The sequence below is a fragment of the Gnatocerus cornutus genome, chromosome 3, assembly GCF_029298725.1.
Source record: "Gnatocerus cornutus isolate USDA-ARS CGAHR chromosome 3, icGnaCorn1.1, whole genome shotgun sequence".
In the NCBI taxonomy this organism is placed as follows: domain Eukaryota; kingdom Metazoa; phylum Arthropoda; class Insecta; order Coleoptera; family Tenebrionidae; genus Gnatocerus; species Gnatocerus cornutus.
The window spans coordinates 19,952,786-19,974,991 of NC_142235.1; the positions used below are offsets into that span (position 1 = coordinate 19,952,786).

The following is a 22,206-nucleotide window of genomic DNA, read 5'->3' on the forward strand; positions in this document are numbered from 1 at the left end:
TCTAAAATTAGCGTTTTTTGTTCCACAATTTTGCAATTTAATAGAGTTAATACACTACTCAAAACATAACTTCACCAAATTTCATAGTTGTATCACTAAAATTACTACAATTATAAACTTTAGTAAAATATCTCGGAAATTCTTGCTTCGTTTCCAAAATATTTTTTTTTTTTTTAATTAGTGTCTTTTGTTCTACAGTTTTGCAATTTGGTAGAGTTAATACACCACTCAATATTAGTAACGTCTCTAAATTTCATAGTTGTAGCACTAAAATTATCAGAATTACGAATTTTAGTAAAAAATCTCGGAAATTTTTGCTTCGTTTCCAAAATAAAAAATTCTAAAATTAGCGTTTTTTGTTCCACAATTTTGCAATTTAATAGAGTGACTACTTAAAATTAGTAACTACTTAAAATTAGTAACTTCACCAAATTTCATACTTGTATCACTAAAATTACAACAATTATGAACTTTAGTAAAAAATCTCGGAAATTCTTGCTTCGTTTCCAAAATAAGTTTTTTTTTAATTAGTGTCTTTTCTTTCACAGTTTTGCAATTTGGTAGAGTTAATATACCACTCAATATTAGTAACTTCTCCAAATTTCATAGTTGTAGCACTAAAATTATCAGAATAACGAATTTTAGTGAAGAATGTCGGACATTTTTGCTTCGTTTCTAAAGTAAAAATTTCTAAAATTCGTGTCTTTTGTTCCACAATTTTGCAATTTGGTGGAGTTATTACACGACTATAAAATACTAACTTACCCAAGTTTCATAGTTGTAACATTAAAATTACTAGAATTACGAATTTTAGTGAAGAGTGTCGAAAGTTTTGGCTTCATTTCTAATAAATATTTCTATAATTCGTGTCTTTTGCTCTGCATTTTTGCAATTTGGTAGAGTTAACACACGACTATAAAGTAGTAAATTCCCTAAGTTTCATAGTTGTAGCACTAAAATTACTATTATTTAAAACCACTAGTAGTACAAAAACTTGCTCAAGTTCATTGGCGCTTCTGAGTGCGTTTACACTTGCGTGCAAATATTTCTTCCACTGGACGTTCCGACTTTAATTAGGATCTGATATGTTAAACTGGTTAAGTTACGAGTTACGAAGATAGAGTGAAACATAAAACGCAAAGTCCGGTTTAAAAAACCACCCCATTACCAGACAAACACACATAAATAGAAAAGAGGTTAAAGAGGAAAAAAAAAAAAAAAAAAAAAAAAAAAAAAAAAAAAAGTGTAGCTTACCCGAACGAGAAAAAAAAAGAAAACGAAGAGAACTCTAACCAGGAACGAATATATTAAAAAAACACACTAATAAAACCTAAACAAAAAATACAGGAAAACAAAGACGTCGTCTTTACACCGGCAATCGTTGCTGTTAGATTTACGACGATTCGCTGTAGACCGAACGCTTGCGCAAGCCGACGGCACACCGAAAATCCGCGCAACAATTCGATCGTACAAACTCGCAATTACCGGGTCCCGACTTACAAGGACGTCTGTACAACAAAAAAACAGAAAAGAAATGACTAAGTGTGAAACGGTTGATTACAGTGAAGCTGTAATCTCCCAACTACTAATTACAAGTAACAATTAACAAGGACGGTTACGGTGAAGCCGTAAACTCCTACAGGAACAAGTTAACAAAACGGTGACACGATGACTCGAACAAAACGTGGATAAAACGATCTGACCTTGACTCCTACAGCTCCTCCTACCGACTCTCCTCTAGGTGCTCCCGACTGGTGAGCCTTCCCGAATCCAACAGGGAAGAGGTTGTACGGCTCGGTCAAAACGGTCAGCCGCAATCCAGTTTCGAACTTCCAGTTCGCACCCCCAACCAAAAGGGAAAAAAAACGAAACAGAGAATAGCCCAGAATAGAACAGGCTAGAACCCAAAATAGAAGGCCCTAGGGTGGAAAATACCCTTAGGAAGATGAATACACTGGAATACTTTACTTACTACGATGGAAAGCGGCCTTAAAGTTTTCCACGTGGTTCACGTCGTGGTGGCTTTACTCGATCTCGAGACCCGACAATCTCCGGTTGCCTCCAGGAACCTTAGTGACCCAATCCAGATACCAATGTACCAATCAAACCAAAAAGGCCACTAAGTCACACTCCAAATTCCAAAATACCGAAACACTCTGGAGCACCGTACGCCACGAGATCTAAAACGCAAGAGAACCACGGAACCAGAATGGCTGCTATCGCTTCTTCGGCTCTACGTCACATTTCGTCATTGAGAAGGTGACCCCTTGACAGGTGAAAATTTGGGGTTATTCGAATCAAAACAAAGAATGAAAGTGATCGTAAAGAGCAGCAAAACGAAGCCAACGGTAAGTAAACAGCTGGAAAATTATTCATCAACCAATCGTAGACCTCAACGCACACTATGAACAAAATAAACAATCGCAAGAAGAAAAAAAATAGCAAGAGTAGCACCGTTGATGTTGCGGTCAAAAAGAAGAACGACCCACGACACGATCAACACCAAGCAGGCTAACGTGGTTGTGAAAAGGAAGAAAATAGAAGTTAGAAAAGTTAAAGCAAAGATGAAAACTAAAGAGTTGCAACCTAGACAACCCCGAGGAACTTGTAGCAGTCCTCCAGCTAAAATTCTGAGGCTCAAACGTATTCCTCCAGTCACCTCCGAACTGGTACCTAACAAACTGGTAACTATTAATCTAATTGAGCAGAATTCGTAACGGACAATGTAACTCGCCATGCGGCTACACTAAAATAGGCAACCAATAAATTACAGGCGTCAAAAGGTCACGAAAATCAACCCTTTCTAACACCTTCCCGTTTAACTCGAAATTGTCACGTCACAAATCCCTAACACAAATTTATACCGTTACATAAATCCCACCCTTTCCTCGTTAGAAATTTTCCCAAAATTTCTCAGTGTGAGGTATCGGCGAAATTTGTACTTCTCAACCTAATGTTCTCCACAACTTACTAAAACCCGAAAATATTACATTTGTTACGAGCGATTGGATCACCCTTGTGCCCACACTCTAAATTATGCAGCTACCTTAAAGGTTGGGCGCTTGATCCTCTCGTCAAAACAAAACCACTAACCAAAATCAAAATAAAACTCTCTCGAAAAGAACAATACAACGGAGTGTCAAAAGTTCACCGACGACCACGAAAATCGACCGGATCATCACAACATGAGGTCAAAGGCTCAGCTCGGACCCTCGACTCCTTGCATCATAGCTCCTTAGTGAGACAAAAGTTCTCAATACATAATTGTCAACAACAAAAGAAAAGAAGACGTAGCCGAACACCTGTATAGCCAATGGAAGACCGAATCAAACTCCCTAATCAAGGCGCCAATGCCAACTTCGGAACTTCACTAGCTGCATAAGAGGCTGAGGTACAGATCGATACGACTCAACATCCCGACTGCAGCGGAAAACAACCTAACGAATCGCACCTACCCGTACAAACTGTCAAATCCTAAACCAAAACGGAATCAATCACAATATACCAAAGAACAACCAAACCAAATTGCGAATGATCCCCAATACAGTAACACAGCCGATGGAATCAAAACTACACCTCATACAAGGACTAATCAACGTAGCACACCGCAAAACGAATCTCCACTCCACACAGGAAAATTCGGTGTCAACCTAGCCTTAAACAAAAGAGGTTTGTCGGCGTTGCGAACTACTTCGACTTTACGACAATTATACCATCTACAAATATCAACACCAAAACCATCAAGAAAACCACAGATCCAAAGATACAAAAATACACGAACGATGACACTATTAACGTCGCTCCTCTGGAGACAGACACGATAACAGCTCATTATTGGACACAACCACACGACCGCTTCTTCGAAGACAGACGCCGAAGTGGCTGATTTCGGTAGCCGACCACTCTGGTGCAGACGCTACTGAAATCCACACTGGGGAAACTGGCTGTACGGACTACCCATATCACCGTAGCAGGTTACCCTGGCCAGACATTGTTGGGGTTTACACGTCGGGGGGATCTCCGGGGTCTTCCTTAAGGTCTTTGATGTTCCAAACTCCACTTCTCTTACCTTGAAGGTCCTCTAATTCGTAATTCCAGGGGTTCAAGCGTTTCCGAATCACAAATGGCCCTACAAACTTAGGCAATAGCTTGGAGGTGACATACGCAGCGGCATTCGATTGTGCCATATTCCTTCGCCAAACCCGCTGGCCCTCCGAAAATTGTACCTTCCGGTGTCGTAGGTCGTAAATTCGGCGGTTGCGTTCAAAAGCCTTATCAAGTCGTTTGCGAATATCCTTGTACAGTTCTCCAAAAGCAGTAGCACGGTGTTCTGGTGAGGGTGGTTCGACTTCCTCCTCGGCTGTTGGTACAGAGCGGGGTCGCCCATCTAAACGAATTTCGCGACCGAAATTTATAAAGAATGGCGTTTGGTTGGTGGTCTCGTGTTTCGATGTCCGAAGACAACATGCCACCTTTTGGAGGTCTTTGTCCCAGTGTCTATGGTTGTCCGTCGTATATGACCTCAGAATCATATTGAGGGTCCGATGTCGTCTCTCCACCGCATTAGCCTGGGGATGATAAAGGGAAGTAAACTGCACCCGAACTCCATACCTCTGCAGCATGTCACTCAGTTCACGACTAACCAGTTGTTTCCCATTGTCACACACCAAGACTTCAGGCACCCCAAATACACAGAACACGTGATCTTCCAGTAACTTCGCCATAGACTTTGCGACGGCCTTACGCAGTGGGAATAACAAAACGAACTTACTAAAATAATCCTCCACTGTCATAATATACTCGTGACCCTGCGTCGAGCGCGGAAGCTTGCCAACAATGTCGATGCAGATAAGTTGCCAGGGCCTGGTGATGTTCGGTCGGCCTGCCATTTGTCCAGCTGGTGGCTTATTGTCAGTTTTGCTGGCGATGCATGTCCTGCAGTGCTTCACGTAACGAGCGACGTCGGCTCTCATGCGCGGCCAATAGTACCGTTCCGCGAGGCGGTGGTAAGTTTTGAAGACGCCGGTGTGACCGGCAAAGACGTCGTCGTGGTTCTCTCGCAGGAGGGTTAGTCGTCGGTCCTTCGGCACTACAATTTTCCAGGCAAACTCCGGGCCCCGTAAATCTGTGTTGGGTGTCTTCGTCCTTTTATACAAGACCCCATCCTCTACGCGCCACAACGGGTATGACAACGGCTTATCCTCGACCTCTGTCGTCATACGCTTGTGCCAAGCGTCACCATTGCCTACGACATCCACTCGAGGAACCGCTCGGGATAACGCATCAGGCACCACATTGTCCTTGCCCTTCCTGTGCACCACGGCAAAATCGTATTGTTGTAGGGTCACACTCCACCTTGACAGCCGACCTGAGGGCGACTTCAAACTATGCAGCCATTTTAGACTGTAATGATCCGTGACGACAGTGAACTTATATCCTTCCACGTAAGCTCGAAATTTCTCTATCGCAAAGACCACAGCCAAACACTCCTTTTCGGTGACCGTAAACTTGCGCTCACTCGCTGACAAGGATCTACTCGCATAGGCAATCACGTGATCACCATCAGGATAGTTTTGATAGAGCACTCCCCCTAGACCATAGTCGCTGGCGTCGGTTTGCACAAAAAATTCTCGCTCGAAGTCCGGACAATACAAAACGGGGGCGGAAACAAGTGCCTCTTTCAAAGTCCTGAAGGCGTCCCTGCACTCAGGTGTCCATAGGAATTTCTTGTTCTTCTGTAGCAGTGCGTTGATGGGTGCGACAATCGCGGAAAAATCCGGTATAAACCTGCGGTACCACGAAGCCATGCCATGTAGGCGACGCACTTCCCGTACGTTGTTGGGAACAGGGAAGTTAATGATCGCGTCTACTTTATCCGGATCCACCCGAAGGCCTCTCGAATCCACCACATAACCTAAAAACTTAAGCTCCGACCGACATAGACAACACTTATCACGACTGACCGTCAACCCAGCTTCCCTGAGACGACGGAAGACTTCGCCCAAAATCCGCATATGCGACTCGAAGTCACTAGAAACCACGATAATGTCATCCAGGTAAACGAAAACCGACGGTGCCAAGTCGAAACCTAAAACGTGGTCTATAAATCGTTGCCAAGTCGCTGGGGCATTATGGAGGCCGAATGGCATTCTTCGGAACTGAAAGAGTCCGCGTCCGGGAACAGCAAAGGCGGTTTTTGGACGACTTATTTCCTCCACAGGAATGTGCCAGTAGGCCGATTTGATGTCTATCGAGGAGAGGAAGGTAGCGTCACGGAGACGATCTAAAATTGTGCTCACCCGTGGCAATGGGTAAGAGTCTCGCTGAGTAACCGCATTGAGTTTGCGGTAATCCACGCAAAACCTGTAGCTATTGTCCTTCTTCTTGACCAGCACTATCGGCGAGCTCCACGGGGATGAACTCGGTTCCACAACACCCTCTCGTATCATGGTGTCAAGTTCTTGGTTTACGTGCTTCCACAACGCCGGTGAAATGGGGTATGTTCTTTGCCGTATAGGCTCAGCCTCCGTCCTGATCTTGTGTTCCACTTGATGTGTGACACCTATGCCATGGTCCGCGAATGGAATGGTCAACCTCAATTCTTCCAGGCGTCTGGTCTGCTCCGCTGTTAAACTGTGAGAGCTTTCGATGGCGTTGATTTGCGTTGGCTGACCCTTACTGTATACCCATTCCCCACGTCTGACATCTGGAACTAATCCAACGTTTGTCCAAAAATCTATCCCCAAAATCAGGACATGTGGGAGAGACGGTATTGCTAGAACCTCCAAAACATGCACACGATCCTTTACCCTAAACGGTACGTGAAAGATACCCTTAACCTGACATCTATCCCCATTAGCCACCACGCACGACGATACATTGGCGGGGTGGTCCAGCCTTAACCCTAACGATTCAAAGATGGAAATACCGGGTTGCCCAACGCAAGTCCTACTGGCTCCTGAATCCAATAAACCTAACACCCTATGACCTAAAACAACAACACTCAAATAAGGTCGTTCGTCTCCGACCGCACCTTCCAAAATAAAATCCAGCCGAGCTCTCAGCGAGGTCGCTAGCCTAACCCGATCACCGTTAGATCCAGAACCCACGGAGCGGTTGAACTTCTTGAAACCAGCCAGCCGCCCTACTGTTGGTTTCGTGCGTCGTTTCCCGACGTCGATGGTCTATCGCGGTTACAATCCGGGCAGTTCCTCGTAGTGACGCCTTCGCGCTGGCATCGGAAGCAACGTAGCCTCCGAGGTTGTCGACATTCTCTGGAGAAGTGGCCTGTTCGTTGGCAGTTGTAACAACGACGATCGTTGTCTGGAGTTGGTCGTTGGACAGCCGAAATTTCGGTGGGAGCCACGTACGCTAGCGAGGGTTCCACGAGATCGCGACTTCTTCGCGGTGGCGGCTGGTAGCTGTCTACTCGATACTTGGTTACCTCTAATCTAAGACATTGTCTCTCCAATTCCTCTAAGCTTTCCACAACTGGTAATTGTTGGACGTAGAACGGAGCGAGGTTACGGGTAAGGATGTCCAATCTCAGCTCCCTCGGAATGGCTCCATGTCGATCAAACAGTGACGTCATACACGCGAGGTACTCGATAAACTTCTCTTGCTCGCCCTGCTTCCGTGCCAAGATCTCTCCAAATAACCGGTGGCTGTAGTCCGGCGGCAAATAGTGGTACCGTAGCAGATCCACCAACTCTCCCCAATTGTGTACTCGAGGCCGTACCGAACGGAACCACGTTAGAGCCTTTCCCTCAAACAAATCGATGGCCGCAATGAATAAATCGCGTTCGGAGAACCTTCGTGCTACCCTCAACTCGGAAACCCTATCTAAAAATTCTGGCACCGATAATCCTGATGGCTCTCCCGAAAATTTGACACCCCATTTGTGTACGGGCATATCGCGATGCTCCGTCGGGCCTCTCACGACGCGACTGGAGTTACCCTGCGGGCTGCCCTCCGTGTCATCTAAATCACCAGACTCCTCATCCTCCGACTCCACGGATTCGTCCCCCGAAGGTGGAACCACTCCCATAATGGCGCTAAGGTTGAAGTTGCCAAGGCTGCGACGGGCCTTGGTTGCTTTATCCAGAGTTTCAAACAGCTCCGACACCTGGGAGACCAAGGAAGCCCGGGACGCTAGATGTTCCGCCGTAGCATCTTCCAACGGTGCGCGGTTAACCCTGTGGAGGAGGTGAAGCAACCGACTATAAATGCGTTTGAGCCTATTATCACGCGTCGAAGGTTCCTGATACACGTTGATCGCCGTCAGCAGTTCCTTATACTTGGCCTTTATCCTCGGCACCTCGACCTCATACTCATAAACGAACTGTGCGTCGGTAGGGTGAGAGGTACCGTCCGCTTCCGCTTTGAGAAATACCCCCAATTCCTCTCGTAACACCTCCACCGACCTCCCGCTGGGGTCTACTCCCCTAACCCGCAGTTCAAATTCGAGCTCGTCGCGTCTTAGGTGCCTTGCCTCCATCACCACGGCCGCAAAAAAAAATAATTTCCAAAAGAGCAGAAAAAAAATAAAAAAAAAAATTGAGTTAAATGAGCTGTCTCTACTTGTGCCCCACGTTGGGCGCCAAAATTGTCACGCAAAAAAAAAAACAAACTGACCGACTAAAGTCGCTCGGGCCGGCTGGTGACAAAATTACGCCGGTAGCTCAGTCTGGGTGGGTTCGTTAAAACTCACCGACCCGACAATCTTGAGGGCGCCAGGATCCTCCGGCTACGACTTGCGAGTACCCGGATCCAAAGTACTCGGTGTAGCTTACCCGAACGAGAAAAAAAAAGAAAACGAAGAGAACTCTAACCAGGAACGAATATATTAAAAAAACACACTAATAAAACCTAAACAAAAAATACAGGAAAACAAAGACGTCGTCTTTACACCGGCAATCGTTGCTGTTAGATTTACGACGATTCGCTGTAGACCGAACGCTTGCGCAAGCCGACGGCACACCGAAAATCCGCGCAACAATTCGATCGTACAAACTCGCAATTACCGGGTCCCGACTTACAAGGACGTCTGTACAACAAAAAAACAGAAAAGAAATGACTAAGTGTGAAACGGTTGATTACAGTGAAGCTGTAATCTCCCAACTACTAATTACAAGTAACAATTAACAAGGACGGTTACGGTGAAGCCGTAAACTCCTACAGGAACAAGTTAACAAAACGGTGACACGATGACTCGAACAAAACGTGGATAAAACGATCTGACCTTGACTCCTACAGCTCCTCCTACCGACTCTCCTCTAGGTGCTCCCGACTGGTGAGCCTTCCCGAATCCAACAGGGAAGAGGTTGTACGGCTCGGTCAAAACGGTCAGCCGCAATCCAGTTTCGAACTTCCAGTTCGCACCCCCAACCAAAAGGGAAAAAAAACGAAACAGAGAATAGCCCAGAATAGAACAGGCTAGAACCCAAAATAGAAGGCCCTAGGGTGGAAAATACCCTTAGGAAGATGAATACACTGGAATACTTTACTTACTACGATGGAAAGCGGCCTTAAAGTTTTCCACGTGGTTCACGTCGTGGTGGCTTTACTCGATCTCGAGACCCGACAATCTCCGGTTGCCTCCAGGAACCTTAGTGACCCAATCCAGATACCAATGTACCAATCAAACCAAAAAGGCCACTAAGTCACACTCCAAATTCCAAAATACCGAAACACTCTGGAGCACCGTACGCCACGAGATCTAAAACGCAAGAGAACCACGGAACCAGAATGGCTGCTATCGCTTCTTCGGCTCTACGTCACATTTCGTCATTGAGAAGGTGACCCCTTGACAGGTGAAAATTTGGGGTTATTCGAATCAAAACAAAGAATGAAAGTGATCGTAAAGAGCAGCAAAACGAAGCCAACGGTAAGTAAACAGCTGGAAAATTATTCATCAACCAATCGTAGACCTCAACGCACACTATGAACAAAATAAACAATCGCAAGAAGAAAAAAAATAGCAAGAGTAGCACCGTTGATGTTGCGGTCAAAAAGAAGAACGACCCACGACACGATCAACACCAAGCAGGCTAACGTGGTTGTGAAAAGGAAGAAAATAGAAGTTAGAAAAGTTAAAGCAAAGATGAAAACTAAAGAGTTGCAACCTAGACAACCCCGAGGAACTTGTAGCAGTCCTCCAGCTAAAATTCTGAGGCTCAAACGTATTCCTCCAGTCACCTCCGAACTGGTACCTAACAAACTGGTAACTATTAATCTAATTGAGCAGAATTCGTAACGGACAATGTAACTCGCCATGCGGCTACACTAAAATAGGCAACCAATAAATTACAGGCGTCAAAAGGTCACGAAAATCAACCCTTTCTAACACCTTCCCGTTTAACTCGAAATTGTCACGTCACAAATCCCTAACACAAATTTATACCGTTACAATACTAAAACTGACGCAAATCAAACACAGATATCATATCAAAATTGTCATTTATACATTACAGGTCATCGAGTACAAAAAATTAACCGAATGACGAACTTAACCTATCAATATGTATAATAAATTAAACCAGCCTTATAGCACCTATCATCTAATTAATTCTTCTTTTTCATCACATTTTTTTTTCTGGAGAAAAACATAGACGATCTGAGATTCAAATAAATAATATAAAACCAACAAGCAATCAAAAAAATTAGTCCACTGGGAATACACGTATTACACAGTAAGTAAAAGCACATTCCTAACTCCGCAGCCAAAGAAGTCGCTGTAATGTACACCGCAACTTTGAGCAAATCCTGCGACTCTGAAGCTCTATAATACAGAATCTGTATCTGCTTCTGGAACAAAACCAACACATTGGACAGCAGCAACTTGTAATCCAACTGACACAACTTGTACAAGAAGTGACTGAAGATTAACGAACGAAAGAAGAAGATGGTCTTCTCCGTGGACGACTGAAGAACTGATTGCGACGACCTCAACCACGCCAAAAGCGCCGGAAGGATGTAGTACTGTTGCGAACAGATGAAGCTGTTGAATCGCCGGATTTTCTCCAAGGACGACGTTCGGACGAGTCGTCGTTCCGCCTTTTTGGACGTGAGGACCATTTTCTTGGAGATTGTCTGTATTTGGGTACTCGACACGGTACTGGACATTCTGGAATTGAGAAAATGCGATTAGAAGAATGAGGAAAAATTTTTCATTTTGTTGCTACAATAAGTTCTGCTCAATTTTCATTACCATGTTTAAGTGATATTTGATTGTATTTTTACCAATTTTATCAACAGATGGCTCCACTACAAGACGACTTTCAAAAATAATGACTTTCCTAAGCACTAAAATTACCAGAATTACGAATTTTAATGAAGGATCTCAGAAATGTTTGCTTCGTTTTTGAAATAAATTTTTTTTAAATTCGTGTCTTTTGCTCCAAAATTTTGAAATTTAGTAGAGTTAATAAATGACTCTAGAGTAGTAACTTCTCCAAATTTTATAGTTGTGGCATTAAAATTACCAGAATTACGAATTCTAATGAAGGATCTCAGAAATGTTTGCTTCGTTTTTGAAATGAAATTTTATAAAATCCGTGTCTTTAGCTCCAAAATTTTGAAATTTGGTAAAGTTAGTACACGACTCAAAATTAGAAACCTCGTTAAATTTCATAGTTGTAGCACTAAAATTACTAGAATCACGAATTTTCGTAAAAAACTTCGGAATTTTTTGCATCGTTTGTAAAATAAAAATTTCTAAAAATCGTGCCTTTTGCTTCACAATTTTGAAATTCAGTATAGTTAATACACGACTCTAAAGCAGTAATTTTCCCAATTTTCATAGTTGTAGCACTAAAATTACCGGAATTACAAATTTTAGTAAAAAAACTCGAAAATTTTTACTGCGATTTTAAAACAAAAATTCTAAAAATCGTGTCTTTTGTTCCACAATTTTAAAATTTGGAAGAGCTAATGCACCGCTCTAAAATAGTAAATTCCCTAAATTTGGTAATTTTAGCACTAAAATTACTAGAATTACGAATTTTAGTAAAAAATCTCGGAAATTTTTGGTTCGTTTCAAAATTAAAAATTTCTAAAATTAGTGTTTTTTGTTCCACAATTTTGCAATTTAATAGAGTTAATACACGTCTCAAAAATAGTAACTTGTCCATATTTTATAGATATAGAACTAAAATTACCATAATTACGAATTTTAGTAAAAAGCTCGAAAATTTTTGCTTTATTTTCAAAATAAAAATTTCTAAAATAAAAATTTGTATACTTTGTGACTTTTGCTCCACAATTTTGCAATTTAGTAGAGTTAATACACGACTCTAGAGTAGTAACTTCTCTAAATTTCATAGTATTCACGTTAAAATTACCAGAATAGCGAATTTTAATGAAGGATCTTATCTTCGCTTTTAAAATAAAAATTTCTAAAATCCGTGTCTTTTGCTCCAAAATTTTGAAATTTGGTAGAGTTAGTACACGACTCAAAATTAGTAACCTCGTTAAATTTCATAGTTGTAGCACTAAAATTACTAGAATCACGAATTTTAGTAAAAGACCTCGAAATTTTTTGCTTCGTTTATAGAATAAAAATTTCTAAAAATCGTGTCTTTTGCTCCACAATTTTGAAATTCAGTACAGATACTGCACGACTTTAAAGCAGTAATTTCCCCAATGTTCATAGTTGTAGCACTAAAATTACCAGAATTACAAATTTTAGTATAAAAACTCGAAAATTTTTACTGCGATTTTAAAACAAAAATTCTAAAAATCCTGTCTTTTGCTCCACATTTTTAAAATTTGAAAGAGCTAATACACCGCTCTAAAATAGTAATTTCCCTAAATTTGGTAATTGTAGCACTAAAATTACTAGAATTACGAATTTTAGTAAAAAATCTCGGAAATTTTTGGTTCGTTTCTAAATTAAAAATTTCTAAAATTAGTGTCTTTTGCTCCACAATTTCGAAATTGAGTAAAGTTAATACACGACTCTAAAATAGTAACTTCTCCAAATTTCATAGCTGTAGCACTAAAATTACCAGAATTACGAATTATAGTGAAAGACGTCGAAAATTATTGCTTGCTTTCTAAAATAAAAATTTGTATAATTTGTGACTTTTGCTCCACAATTTTGCAATTTAGTAGAGTTAATACACGACTCTAGAGTAGTAACTGCTCTAAATTTATAGTAGTGGCATTAAAATTACCAGAATTACGAATTCTAATGAAGCATCTCAGAAATTTTTACTTCGTTTTTAAAACAAAAATTCGAAAAATCGTGACTTTTGCTTCACAATTTTAAAATTTGGAAGAGCTAATACTCCGCTGTAAAATAGTAATTTCCCTAAATTTCTTAATTGTAGCACTAAAATTACCAGAATTACGAATTTTAGTAAAAAATCTCGGAAATTTTTGGTTCGTTTCAAAATTAAAAATTTATAAAATTAGTGTTTTTTTGTTCCACAATTTTGCAATTTGGTAGAGTTAATATACGACTTAAATATAGTAACTTGTTCATATTTTATAGATGTACGACTAAAATTACCATAATTACGAATTTTAGTAAAAAAACTCGAAAATTTTCGCTTTATTTTTAAAATAAAAATTTCTAAAAATCGTGTCTTTTGCTGCACAATTTTGAAATTCCGTCCAGTTAATACACAACTCTAAAAAAGTAATTTCCCTAAATTTCATAGTTGTAGCACTAAAATTACCAGAATTACAAATTTTAGTAAAAAAACTCGAAAATTTTTACTTCGTTTTTAAAACAAAAATTCGAAAAATCGTGTCTTTTGCTTCACAATTTTAAAATTTGGAAGAGCTAATACTCCGCTGTAAAATAGTAATTTCCCTAAATTTCTTAATTGTAGCACTAAAATTACTAGAATTACGAATTTTAGTAAAAATCTCGGAAATTTTTGGTTCGTTTCAAAATTAAAAATTTATAAAATTAGTGTTTTTTTGTTCCACAATTTTGCAATTTGGTAGAGTTAATATACGACTTAAATATAGTAACTTGTTCATATTTTATAGATGTAGGACTAAAATTACCATATGTACAAATTTTAGTAAAAAAATTCGAAAATTTTTGCTATATTTTTTAAATAAAAATTTCTAAAAATCGTGTCTTTTGCTGCACAATTTTTAAATTTAGTACAGTTAATACTCAACTCTAAAAAAGTAATTTCCCCAAATTTCATAGTTGTAGCACTAAAATTACCAGAATTACGAATTTTAGTGGAAGGCGTCGAAAATTTTTGCTTCGTTTTTAAAATAAAAATTTCTATAATTCGTGACATTTGCTTCACCATTTTTCAATTTGGTAGAGTTAATAGACGACTCTAAAATAGTAACCTCCCTAAATGTCATAGTTGTAGCACTAAAATTACTAGAATTTCGAATTTTAGAAAAAAATCTGGGAAACTTTTGCTTCGTTTCTAAAATTCGTGTCTTTTGCTTCACATTTTGCAATTTGGTAGAGTTAATACACGACTCAAAATTAGTAACTTCCCCAAATTTCATAGCTGTAGCGCTTAAATTACCAGAATTACGAATTTTAGTAAAAAATATCGGAAATTTTTGCTTCGTTTCCAGAATAAAAATTTCTAAAATTAGTCCTTAATTTTCATAGTTATTGCATTAAAATTACTAGAAATATAAGTTTAGTATAAAAACTTTGAAAAATTTTGCTTCGTTTCTAAAATAAAAAGTTCTAAAATTAGTGTCTTTTCCTCCACAATTTTCCAATTTAGTAGTGTTAATACTTTCTGGAATTGAGAAAATGCGATTAGAAGACATGTGGACGTTGGATGATCGTGGTGACTTTTGATCTATGATAACCCGAATCTGTTTTGGTACCTGCGTGAATTGTTAAAGGATTGCGAAATTGTGTTTGGAAAGACCGAATTATGCAATGAGTACGCAAACAGTTTTATCTGCTTGTTCGTGATAGCCGTGTTAGTGGTGGATGATAAAAAGAGAACTGAGTTGAGATTGGGAGGCGGACTGGTGGAAACTGGTTCGAAAAAAAAATTAACACTATGTTTATTGGAGTTTAAGCAACTCAAATATTAAAACAGATTAATTTTTTTAAAGAATTGTTCTAAAATAGATGTTATTAATCTGATGATGTTATTAACCTGTCAGCCAACACAAAAAGAATTAATCTCGGTGAAGACAATTAAGGTAACCAACGTATGCGCCTAATTACTTGGTAATTTTAATGAGAACTCAGTCATTTTAACGGTTCGCATTCTCAAACCATTAAACTGTTAAATGATACTGTGGTCAATTTTCATTATTTTGTGCGCCTCCGTCATTTTCATGGAAGTCTAGGAGTTAAACATTTTTTAGAATAATTCGTTTTATTTTGCTAATCGCAAACGCCCACAAATATCAAATTTCTGAATGTTATTCAGGGTGATTCTTTTTATTGTTAATCAAATGCGGCGTTGGAATTTTTGGGTGTGTCATTTCTTACATCAGATTTTGCACAAATTGAAAAAAATATATTTTTTGCAAGGATAAATATTATGGATTATTCTCTCGCAAAAATTAAATTAAATTAAATTTAACACTATTTTTTTCTCTATGATTTCAACCAAAAATCACGCTAGCTAATTTTGCACAGTTTTTGTTGTCGTCAAGTGCCTACATATTTATTTATATACTTACAAATATTTTTACCTTAGATAGATAACAGCTGATGATTCTATTTTAGCGCAAATGTGGCAAAAAATTGCTTTATAAGAAGTCAGAAATTTAATTGACAGCTCAATAGATCCTAAACTAAGACAGAGCGAAAGATGGAGTTTTCACCATCGTTTTCCTCGTCCTTGAGCCGATTAGATTACATATTATATCCAGAATTTGAAATTTGAAAGTGGTCGAAAAAATCTAATTCCCTCAATATCTCTCTTATTTAGGAAGCAATATTGAAGTATTGGTACTCATTTTACGCAGAATTTCACGTAGAATTCAAAAAAGTGAGACTCGTTAAGATCGGCCCAGAAATAACGAAATCAAAGTTTCGGATATTAAATTTTGAGTTGAAAAATTTTCAAAACTCAATATCTCCGAAACTACGAAAGATTTTGAGAAACGGATTTTACCATCGTTTTTCTCGGGTCATTTTACTTTAGAATCTGCCCTCAAAAGTCAAAAATTCGATAGTCAATTTTTTGGGCCAAAAAATTTTGCGACTCAACCGATGAAAAATTTTCAATTTTTTGTTTTTCGATCGCCCCTCGTAAACTACTTGATCTATCAATTTGAGATTTGAGCAGTTGATAGATCTCGAGCTCTTTCGATCGATGTATATATCAATGGTACTAAACGTCGTTTTCGCCCCGAAACGACTTCTTGAAAAACATCCTCTGAAAATCTATTTCGGTCAATATCTCGCTTATTTGGGCTCATTTTGCGCAGAATTTCGCGCTGAATCCAAAAGTACCACCATTTTTCTCGTCCGTCAACAAATAACTGAATTAGAGGCGTTTGAAATTTCGGATTGTCGCCAGAGAGAAAAAATTTTGAAGGTTCGAAAACAATTTTGCTCGATATCTCCGGAATTAAAGCGAATATGAAAAAACCTTGTCAAAATCGTTTTTCTCGCGATTTTTTAGCTTAGAAATCGATCTTAGATAGTTCGAATTCAAAATTTTCATTTGTTCAATCTAAAAGTTAGCTGGCTTTCAGTCTCTAATTTAGACTCGCTTATTTATAAAGCAATCTCAACGTATTAGTGCTCATTTTAAGCAGAATTTCACGCAAAATCCAAAAATGCAAGATTCGTTGAAATCAGTCCAGGAATAACTGAGTTATGAGCGATCAAAATTTCGGATATATTTTGAGCTGGAAAATTTTCAAAGCTCGATATCTCCGACACTAAAAAAGATTTTGAGAAACGGTTTTCATCACCGTTTTTCTCGAGTCATTCTACTTTAAAATCTGGGCAAAAAAATTTTGCGACTTGATCGATGAAAAAATTTCAATTTTTTGTTTTTCGATCGCTCCTCGTAAACTACTTGATCTATCGATCTGAGATTCGGCCAGTTGATAGATCTCGAGCTGCTCTTTCGATCGATATATAATTCAATAATATTAAACGCAGTTTTCGCCCCGAAACAACATCTTGAAAATGACCCTCCAAAAATGTAATTCGGTCGATATATCGCTTACTTGTTATGGAAATTTCAGCTATGGGCTCATTTGAATCCAAAATTACCATCATTTTTCTCGTACGTCAACAAATAATTAAGTTTAAGGCGTTTGAACTTTTGGGTTGTCGCCAGAGGGTTCGAAAACGGTTTTGCACGATATCTTCGGAATTAAGGCAAATATAAAAAAACCCTTTTCAAAATCGTTTTTCTCGCTATTTTTTACCTTAAAAATCGATCTTGGATAGTTCGAATTCAAAATTTTCATTTTTTCAATGTAGAAGTTCTGTCTCTAATTTAGACACGGTTGCTATCCCGCTTATTTATAAAGCAATCTTAACCTATTATTATCAACGCAGAATTTCACGCAGAATCCAAAAAGGTGAGATTCGTTAAGATCAATCCAGAAATTATTGAAATATGAGCGATCAAAGTTTCGGATATTAAATTTTGAGACGGAAAAGTTTCAAAGCTCAAAATCTCCGAAACGAAAAAATATTTTGAAAAACAGTTTTCACCATCGTTTTCCTTGAGTTTCTTTGGTTTGAATCCAGGCTCAAAAGTCGAAAATTCGTTGGCCAATTTTTTTGAGCAAAAAAAATTGCAATGCAAAATTTTTAGTTCGGAGAAAAAAATTCATTTATTTTTTACAAGGATTTGTAGTCCTTTTTCACTAAACCGCCTGTAATCTACCGGAAGAATTAGATCAAAAACTTGAAATCTTCAGAAGAGTCGTGCAGATAATCCGCACAGTCATTTATTTACCGATTTAAGTTTCTTAGACGACGATTAATATCTACTCGTCCTTAATGAACATGTTGTTGATCACACTGAACTTTGCTCGGTGATGCAAGACGTGGTGACTTCGTGAGACTCCCAGACGGATTTACGGCGCCTAGTTTGTTTTAAACTGTTTATCTAGTTTTTAATAAGGTTATCAAAGTCGTTTGGCCTGCGACAGTAATCATTTAATCATTTTATAAACGATAATAGCAAAGGCAAATCTGTGGGTTTTTTTCTTTAGGGTCGAGAAAGTAACTTCAGACGAATCAAAATTTGAATATTTCACAATGACCAAACACCAAAGAGGTCTTTTGTTAAGTGTTTGTAGCCTGTAGGCTCACCAACAATACATAAATTAAATTAAATTAACATAAATCATTACCATCCACCAACAACGTGCGCTACTTTAGTTTCCATAATCCCACCTCTACCCCTCGTTAAAATAATAAATGATAAAATTCTGTCTAGTTAAAACTCAAGAAACTTACCTTATAGCAAAATATCACAAATATTCACAGACTGTAGTTAATTTAATAGTTCGAAAACTAGCTCAACACCACTTAAGTCTTCTTAGAATCCTTCTTTTCCATAGTAACACGCGAACTCCTGAAGAACTGCTCACGAAACGTGCTTGTAAGCAGAAATAGTAGTAAACCAGACAGTGGCGTCCTTAAATAGGCAATGCTTGTTTGTACATCTTACCCTCTCTAACCAACGAGTTAGAAACAGACAGAAGATGTCAATTGGAAATGGTGGAGCGGCACCGGCTTTAGATTATCGGAGGAACTCGAGAACATTCGTAATTATACCCATAAAGGGGATATTTTTTAATCCCCATCCTGAAGGGCTTCAGGAGACTTTGACCCTTTTGCTAGAACTTTCTTAAATCTCTCAAAACTAGGAACAAAGGGAATCACTTCATGGCTTCCTGAGAGTGGTCACGTAGACCAGAGGGATCTTCCAGCCTAATTAACTGGATGACCTACAACTGGTGAAGGTTCCTTTATCGCATCACTCGCCAAAGCCATGTCCCTCAAACAAAAGTATTATTATTTATTAGCAACACCGAATTTCCATTAAATGCGATTAAACACATGTTGGAGATAACATCAAAATGTTCTATGCAATTTCGTAGTAAATATTTTATTTTCATGGTATTTATCTTTGGAAAAAACCAGCATTTGCGTTATTACCTAGAATTTATTTAGCTAAATTATTTCAAAACTCTAACATTCGTGTTTGCTACAAAATCGTGGTTGATAAGAAAAGAACTGTTGCGTCTAAGTTGAGATAAATTTTATTTTAGTACGATGTTTTCAACAAATTATTCTTATTATGATTTGGGTGTTGCGTACCGGAATTGGAGGAAAAAGACTCATTTGATAAAGTTGTCCGGATTCTAAAGCAGTTTGGTTTTTATATATTTGGCACTTTTTTATTTTAATATTCCCTTCATACTTTTTATAAATCATCATGTTCTCCATATTACGCGCAATTCAAGAAACACGGGAATTTACTTTATTTTATGACATGTTAAATCAAAAGTGTTGTTCTGGTTATCAAAAAATTTTAATTTTTTTATTCAACAATTTTGGATCGTTTTGAAAATAAAAATTCCGAAAATTCGTCCCTGTTGTCCAAAAAATTTGAGATTTGGTACAAACAGTCAACATGTTAGAGATAGTAAACTCTCAAAATTTCGTACCGCTAATGTCAAAACTACCAAAGTTACAGATCCGACTTAAAATTTTGAAAATTTTTGGCCCGTCTCGAAATTTAAAATATCCAAAATCCGTCCCTGTTCTTAAAATAATGTGAGATTTGGTACAGATAGTCAACATGTTAGATATAGTAACCTCTGCAGATTTCATTCCAAAATATTAAAGTTACAGATCCGATTAGAAAATATTGGAAATTTTTGACCCTTCTTAAAAACAAAAATTTCTAAAATCCGTCCCGGTTGCTTAAAAAATTTACTATTTAGAACAAACAGTCAACAAGTCAAAACTAGTAATCTCTCCAAATTTCATTGCTCTAGCATCGAATCTACCAAAATTACAGTTCAAAATAAAAATATTTGAGTTTTTTGGCTAGTCTTGAAAATAAATCTCAAATCCATCCCTGTTGTTAAAAAAATTTGAGATTTGCTACAGAGAGTCAATATGTTAGAGATAGTAACCTCTCCAAATTGAGTTCTGCTAATGTCAAAACTACTAAAGTTACAAATCCGATTTAAATATTTTGGGAATTTTTGACTCGTCTTGAAAACAAAAATTTCTAAAATCCGTCTCTGTTGTTAAAAAAATTTAGTACTTAGAACAGACAGTTAACAAGTCAAAACTAGTAATATCTCCAAATTTCATTGCCCTAGCATCAAAACTACCAGAATTACATGTCCGAATGAAAAATATTGGAAATTTTTGACTCGTCTGAAAAATAAAAAATTCTTAAATTCGTCCCTGTTGTCCAAAAAATTTTAAATTTGGTACAGTCAACATGTTAGAGATAGAAACCTCTCCAAATTTCATTCCGTTAATGTCAAAACTGCTACAGTCAGATCCGAGCTAAAAATTTTGAAAATTTTTGGCCCGTCTTGAAAACAAATATTTCTAAAATCTGTCCCTGTTGTTAAAAAAATTTGGTATTAAGACAGTCAGCAAGATTTAGAATTAGTAATCTCTCCAAATTTTATTGCTCTAGCATTGAAACTACCAAAATTACAAGTTTCTTTCTCGTCTTGAAAATAAAAATTTCTAAAATCCGTCTCTGTTCTTTTAAAACTAACTCTTTCGTCGACTTTTATAGTTCATTGGAAAGCTTATTTAGCTTCGTTTTATAATTTTGCAAATTGTTACGTAAGACTGCAAAAAACAAAAGTGAACGCGAGATACTCAAAACAAACCAATTTTACAAATATCTCCGAGTCCTGACCTGATAGAGCAAAACAGGCTTCGGATTTAGAATGAGGAGACAATTCCACTTTAGAAATGACAAATATAATTTAATTACACCACAATATTTAGTAGAATAAGCTCGTTTAATCGCGTCAATATAAAAAAGAAATAAGTTTTTCTTAGTCGCAAATTATGGGCTTTTCGCACCTTGAACCGATACGAAATCGAAAGCAAATGAACCGTGTCTGCTAATACTTTTATAACTTATCATTAATTAAACAAAACCACTCGCAAGCCACGTTCTCTTCCTTATCTCCCTATCATGCAAAAACACCAAAAAGAAAATATCCTCTACTGCTCTAAATAATGCAGTGGAACCCATCAAAAAAAACTCTCGCAGACCAATTGATGAATTATGAGTAAAAACAACCCGTTAACGAGCTTATTATCTCATAATGAAGAGATTATCGACTCCAGCGACATCCGGCTTAAAGGGCGTTTCATTGGTACGAGATAACGAACATTCGCCAGACGCATGATTCGTTGCACTTTGGTGTCTAATTAAGTGTGAATTTACTAAAAAGTCAATTAAATTTAATTCGGATTAATTACAAAAAAATACAATCAATTATTAAAAATACTGAAGACAGTTCATTGCCCTGGCCCTGACAACGACTTGTCCATGAACTTCTTTTTGGCAAAACACAGCCACCACTTGCTTGGTTTTCCATCCTCTCCAAAAACTCTATCAACAACTCTCAGCCCCACTTCTTGTCTCAACTGGGTCAAATAACCCCGCAGAAACTCAGCATCGGTTGGACTCTTCGCCTTACTATAAACCGAGTTCAGGGGAAAACCAGGATCCCCAGGGATATCAAACCGGGATATTGCCAAAGTGTACATTTCATTCTGGCCCAGGTTTCTGTTGGCACACCTTTGCAGCTTCTTCAGACACTCCGTTATGTACAAAGTGATGTAAATAAGTAAACGATCGGACTCTGACTAAAAAAACGTGTTAGTAAAGACAGTGGGGATAAGGGGGCCCCACCTTTATTTCGTACGTGCGGAAGAAAACGTTGGCTTTGAAGTAGTACAAAGCTTCGTCTATGATGTCCTGATCGGTCGGCTGTCCGGTGAATTGGGGCGCAGGCCCACGGAACTGTGTTTTGAAGGGTAGAATTGCCGTGTTGCCCACTGAGTGCTGGTGGTCCAGAAAAACCGAGTGGTATGCCTATAAAACAGATCAAATGAGCACTGAGAGGAAGGGTTTGGGGGCCTTACCGGCATTTTTAGTAACCAAAACGCAGAAATTTGTAATTTCCTGAAAACACCCAGAGGTTAATCACTGCCGGTAATGCAGGGTTCTTGAGATCTGTCACTTGTCATCGGGATTTGACCAAAGT

The 22,206-nt window shown here is 38.4% G+C and overlaps 2 protein-coding genes across 2 annotated transcripts; both read right to left on the reverse strand.

Annotated features, from left to right (window-relative positions):
• Nucleotides 1-10,441: 10,441 nt before the first annotated feature.
• LOC148177886 (uncharacterized) lies at nucleotides 10,442-18,617 on the reverse strand. Its single transcript, XM_088033163.1, has 2 exons — nucleotides 18,398-18,617; nucleotides 10,442-11,125 (listed from the first exon to the last, which is right to left on the reverse strand). Exon 2 carries the CDS (start codon nucleotides 11,122-11,124, stop codon nucleotides 10,564-10,566), a length of 561 nt encoding a protein of 186 aa, XP_087889289.1. The 5' UTR covers nucleotide 11,125; nucleotides 18,398-18,617; the 3' UTR covers nucleotides 10,442-10,563.
• Nucleotides 18,618-21,375: 2,758 nt separating this feature from the next.
• On the reverse strand, nucleotides 21,376-22,191 carry LOC148177887 (actin-related protein 2/3 complex subunit 3-B-like). Its single transcript, XM_088033475.1, has 3 exons — nucleotides 22,085-22,191; nucleotides 21,852-22,034; nucleotides 21,376-21,805 (listed from the first exon to the last, which is right to left on the reverse strand). Exons 1-3 carry the CDS (start codon nucleotides 22,088-22,090, stop codon nucleotides 21,455-21,457), a joined length of 540 nt encoding a protein of 179 aa, XP_087889601.1. The 5' UTR covers nucleotides 22,091-22,191; the 3' UTR covers nucleotides 21,376-21,454.
• Between the last annotated feature and the right edge of the window lie 15 nt (nucleotides 22,192-22,206).

What these genes read in the sequence shown, in the direction of transcription:
- LOC148177886 (XM_088033163.1), bottom strand. Translation starts at nt 11,124, where the DNA reads ATGTCCAGTACCGTGTCGAGTACCCAAATACAGACAATCTCCAAGAAA.
- LOC148177887 (XM_088033475.1), bottom strand. An exon ending in TCCGCACGTACGAAATAAAG is followed by an intron (nt 21,806 to 21,851) that starts GTGGGGCCCCCT and finishes ACGTTTTTTTAG; the next exon opens with TCAGAGTCCGATCGTTTACT.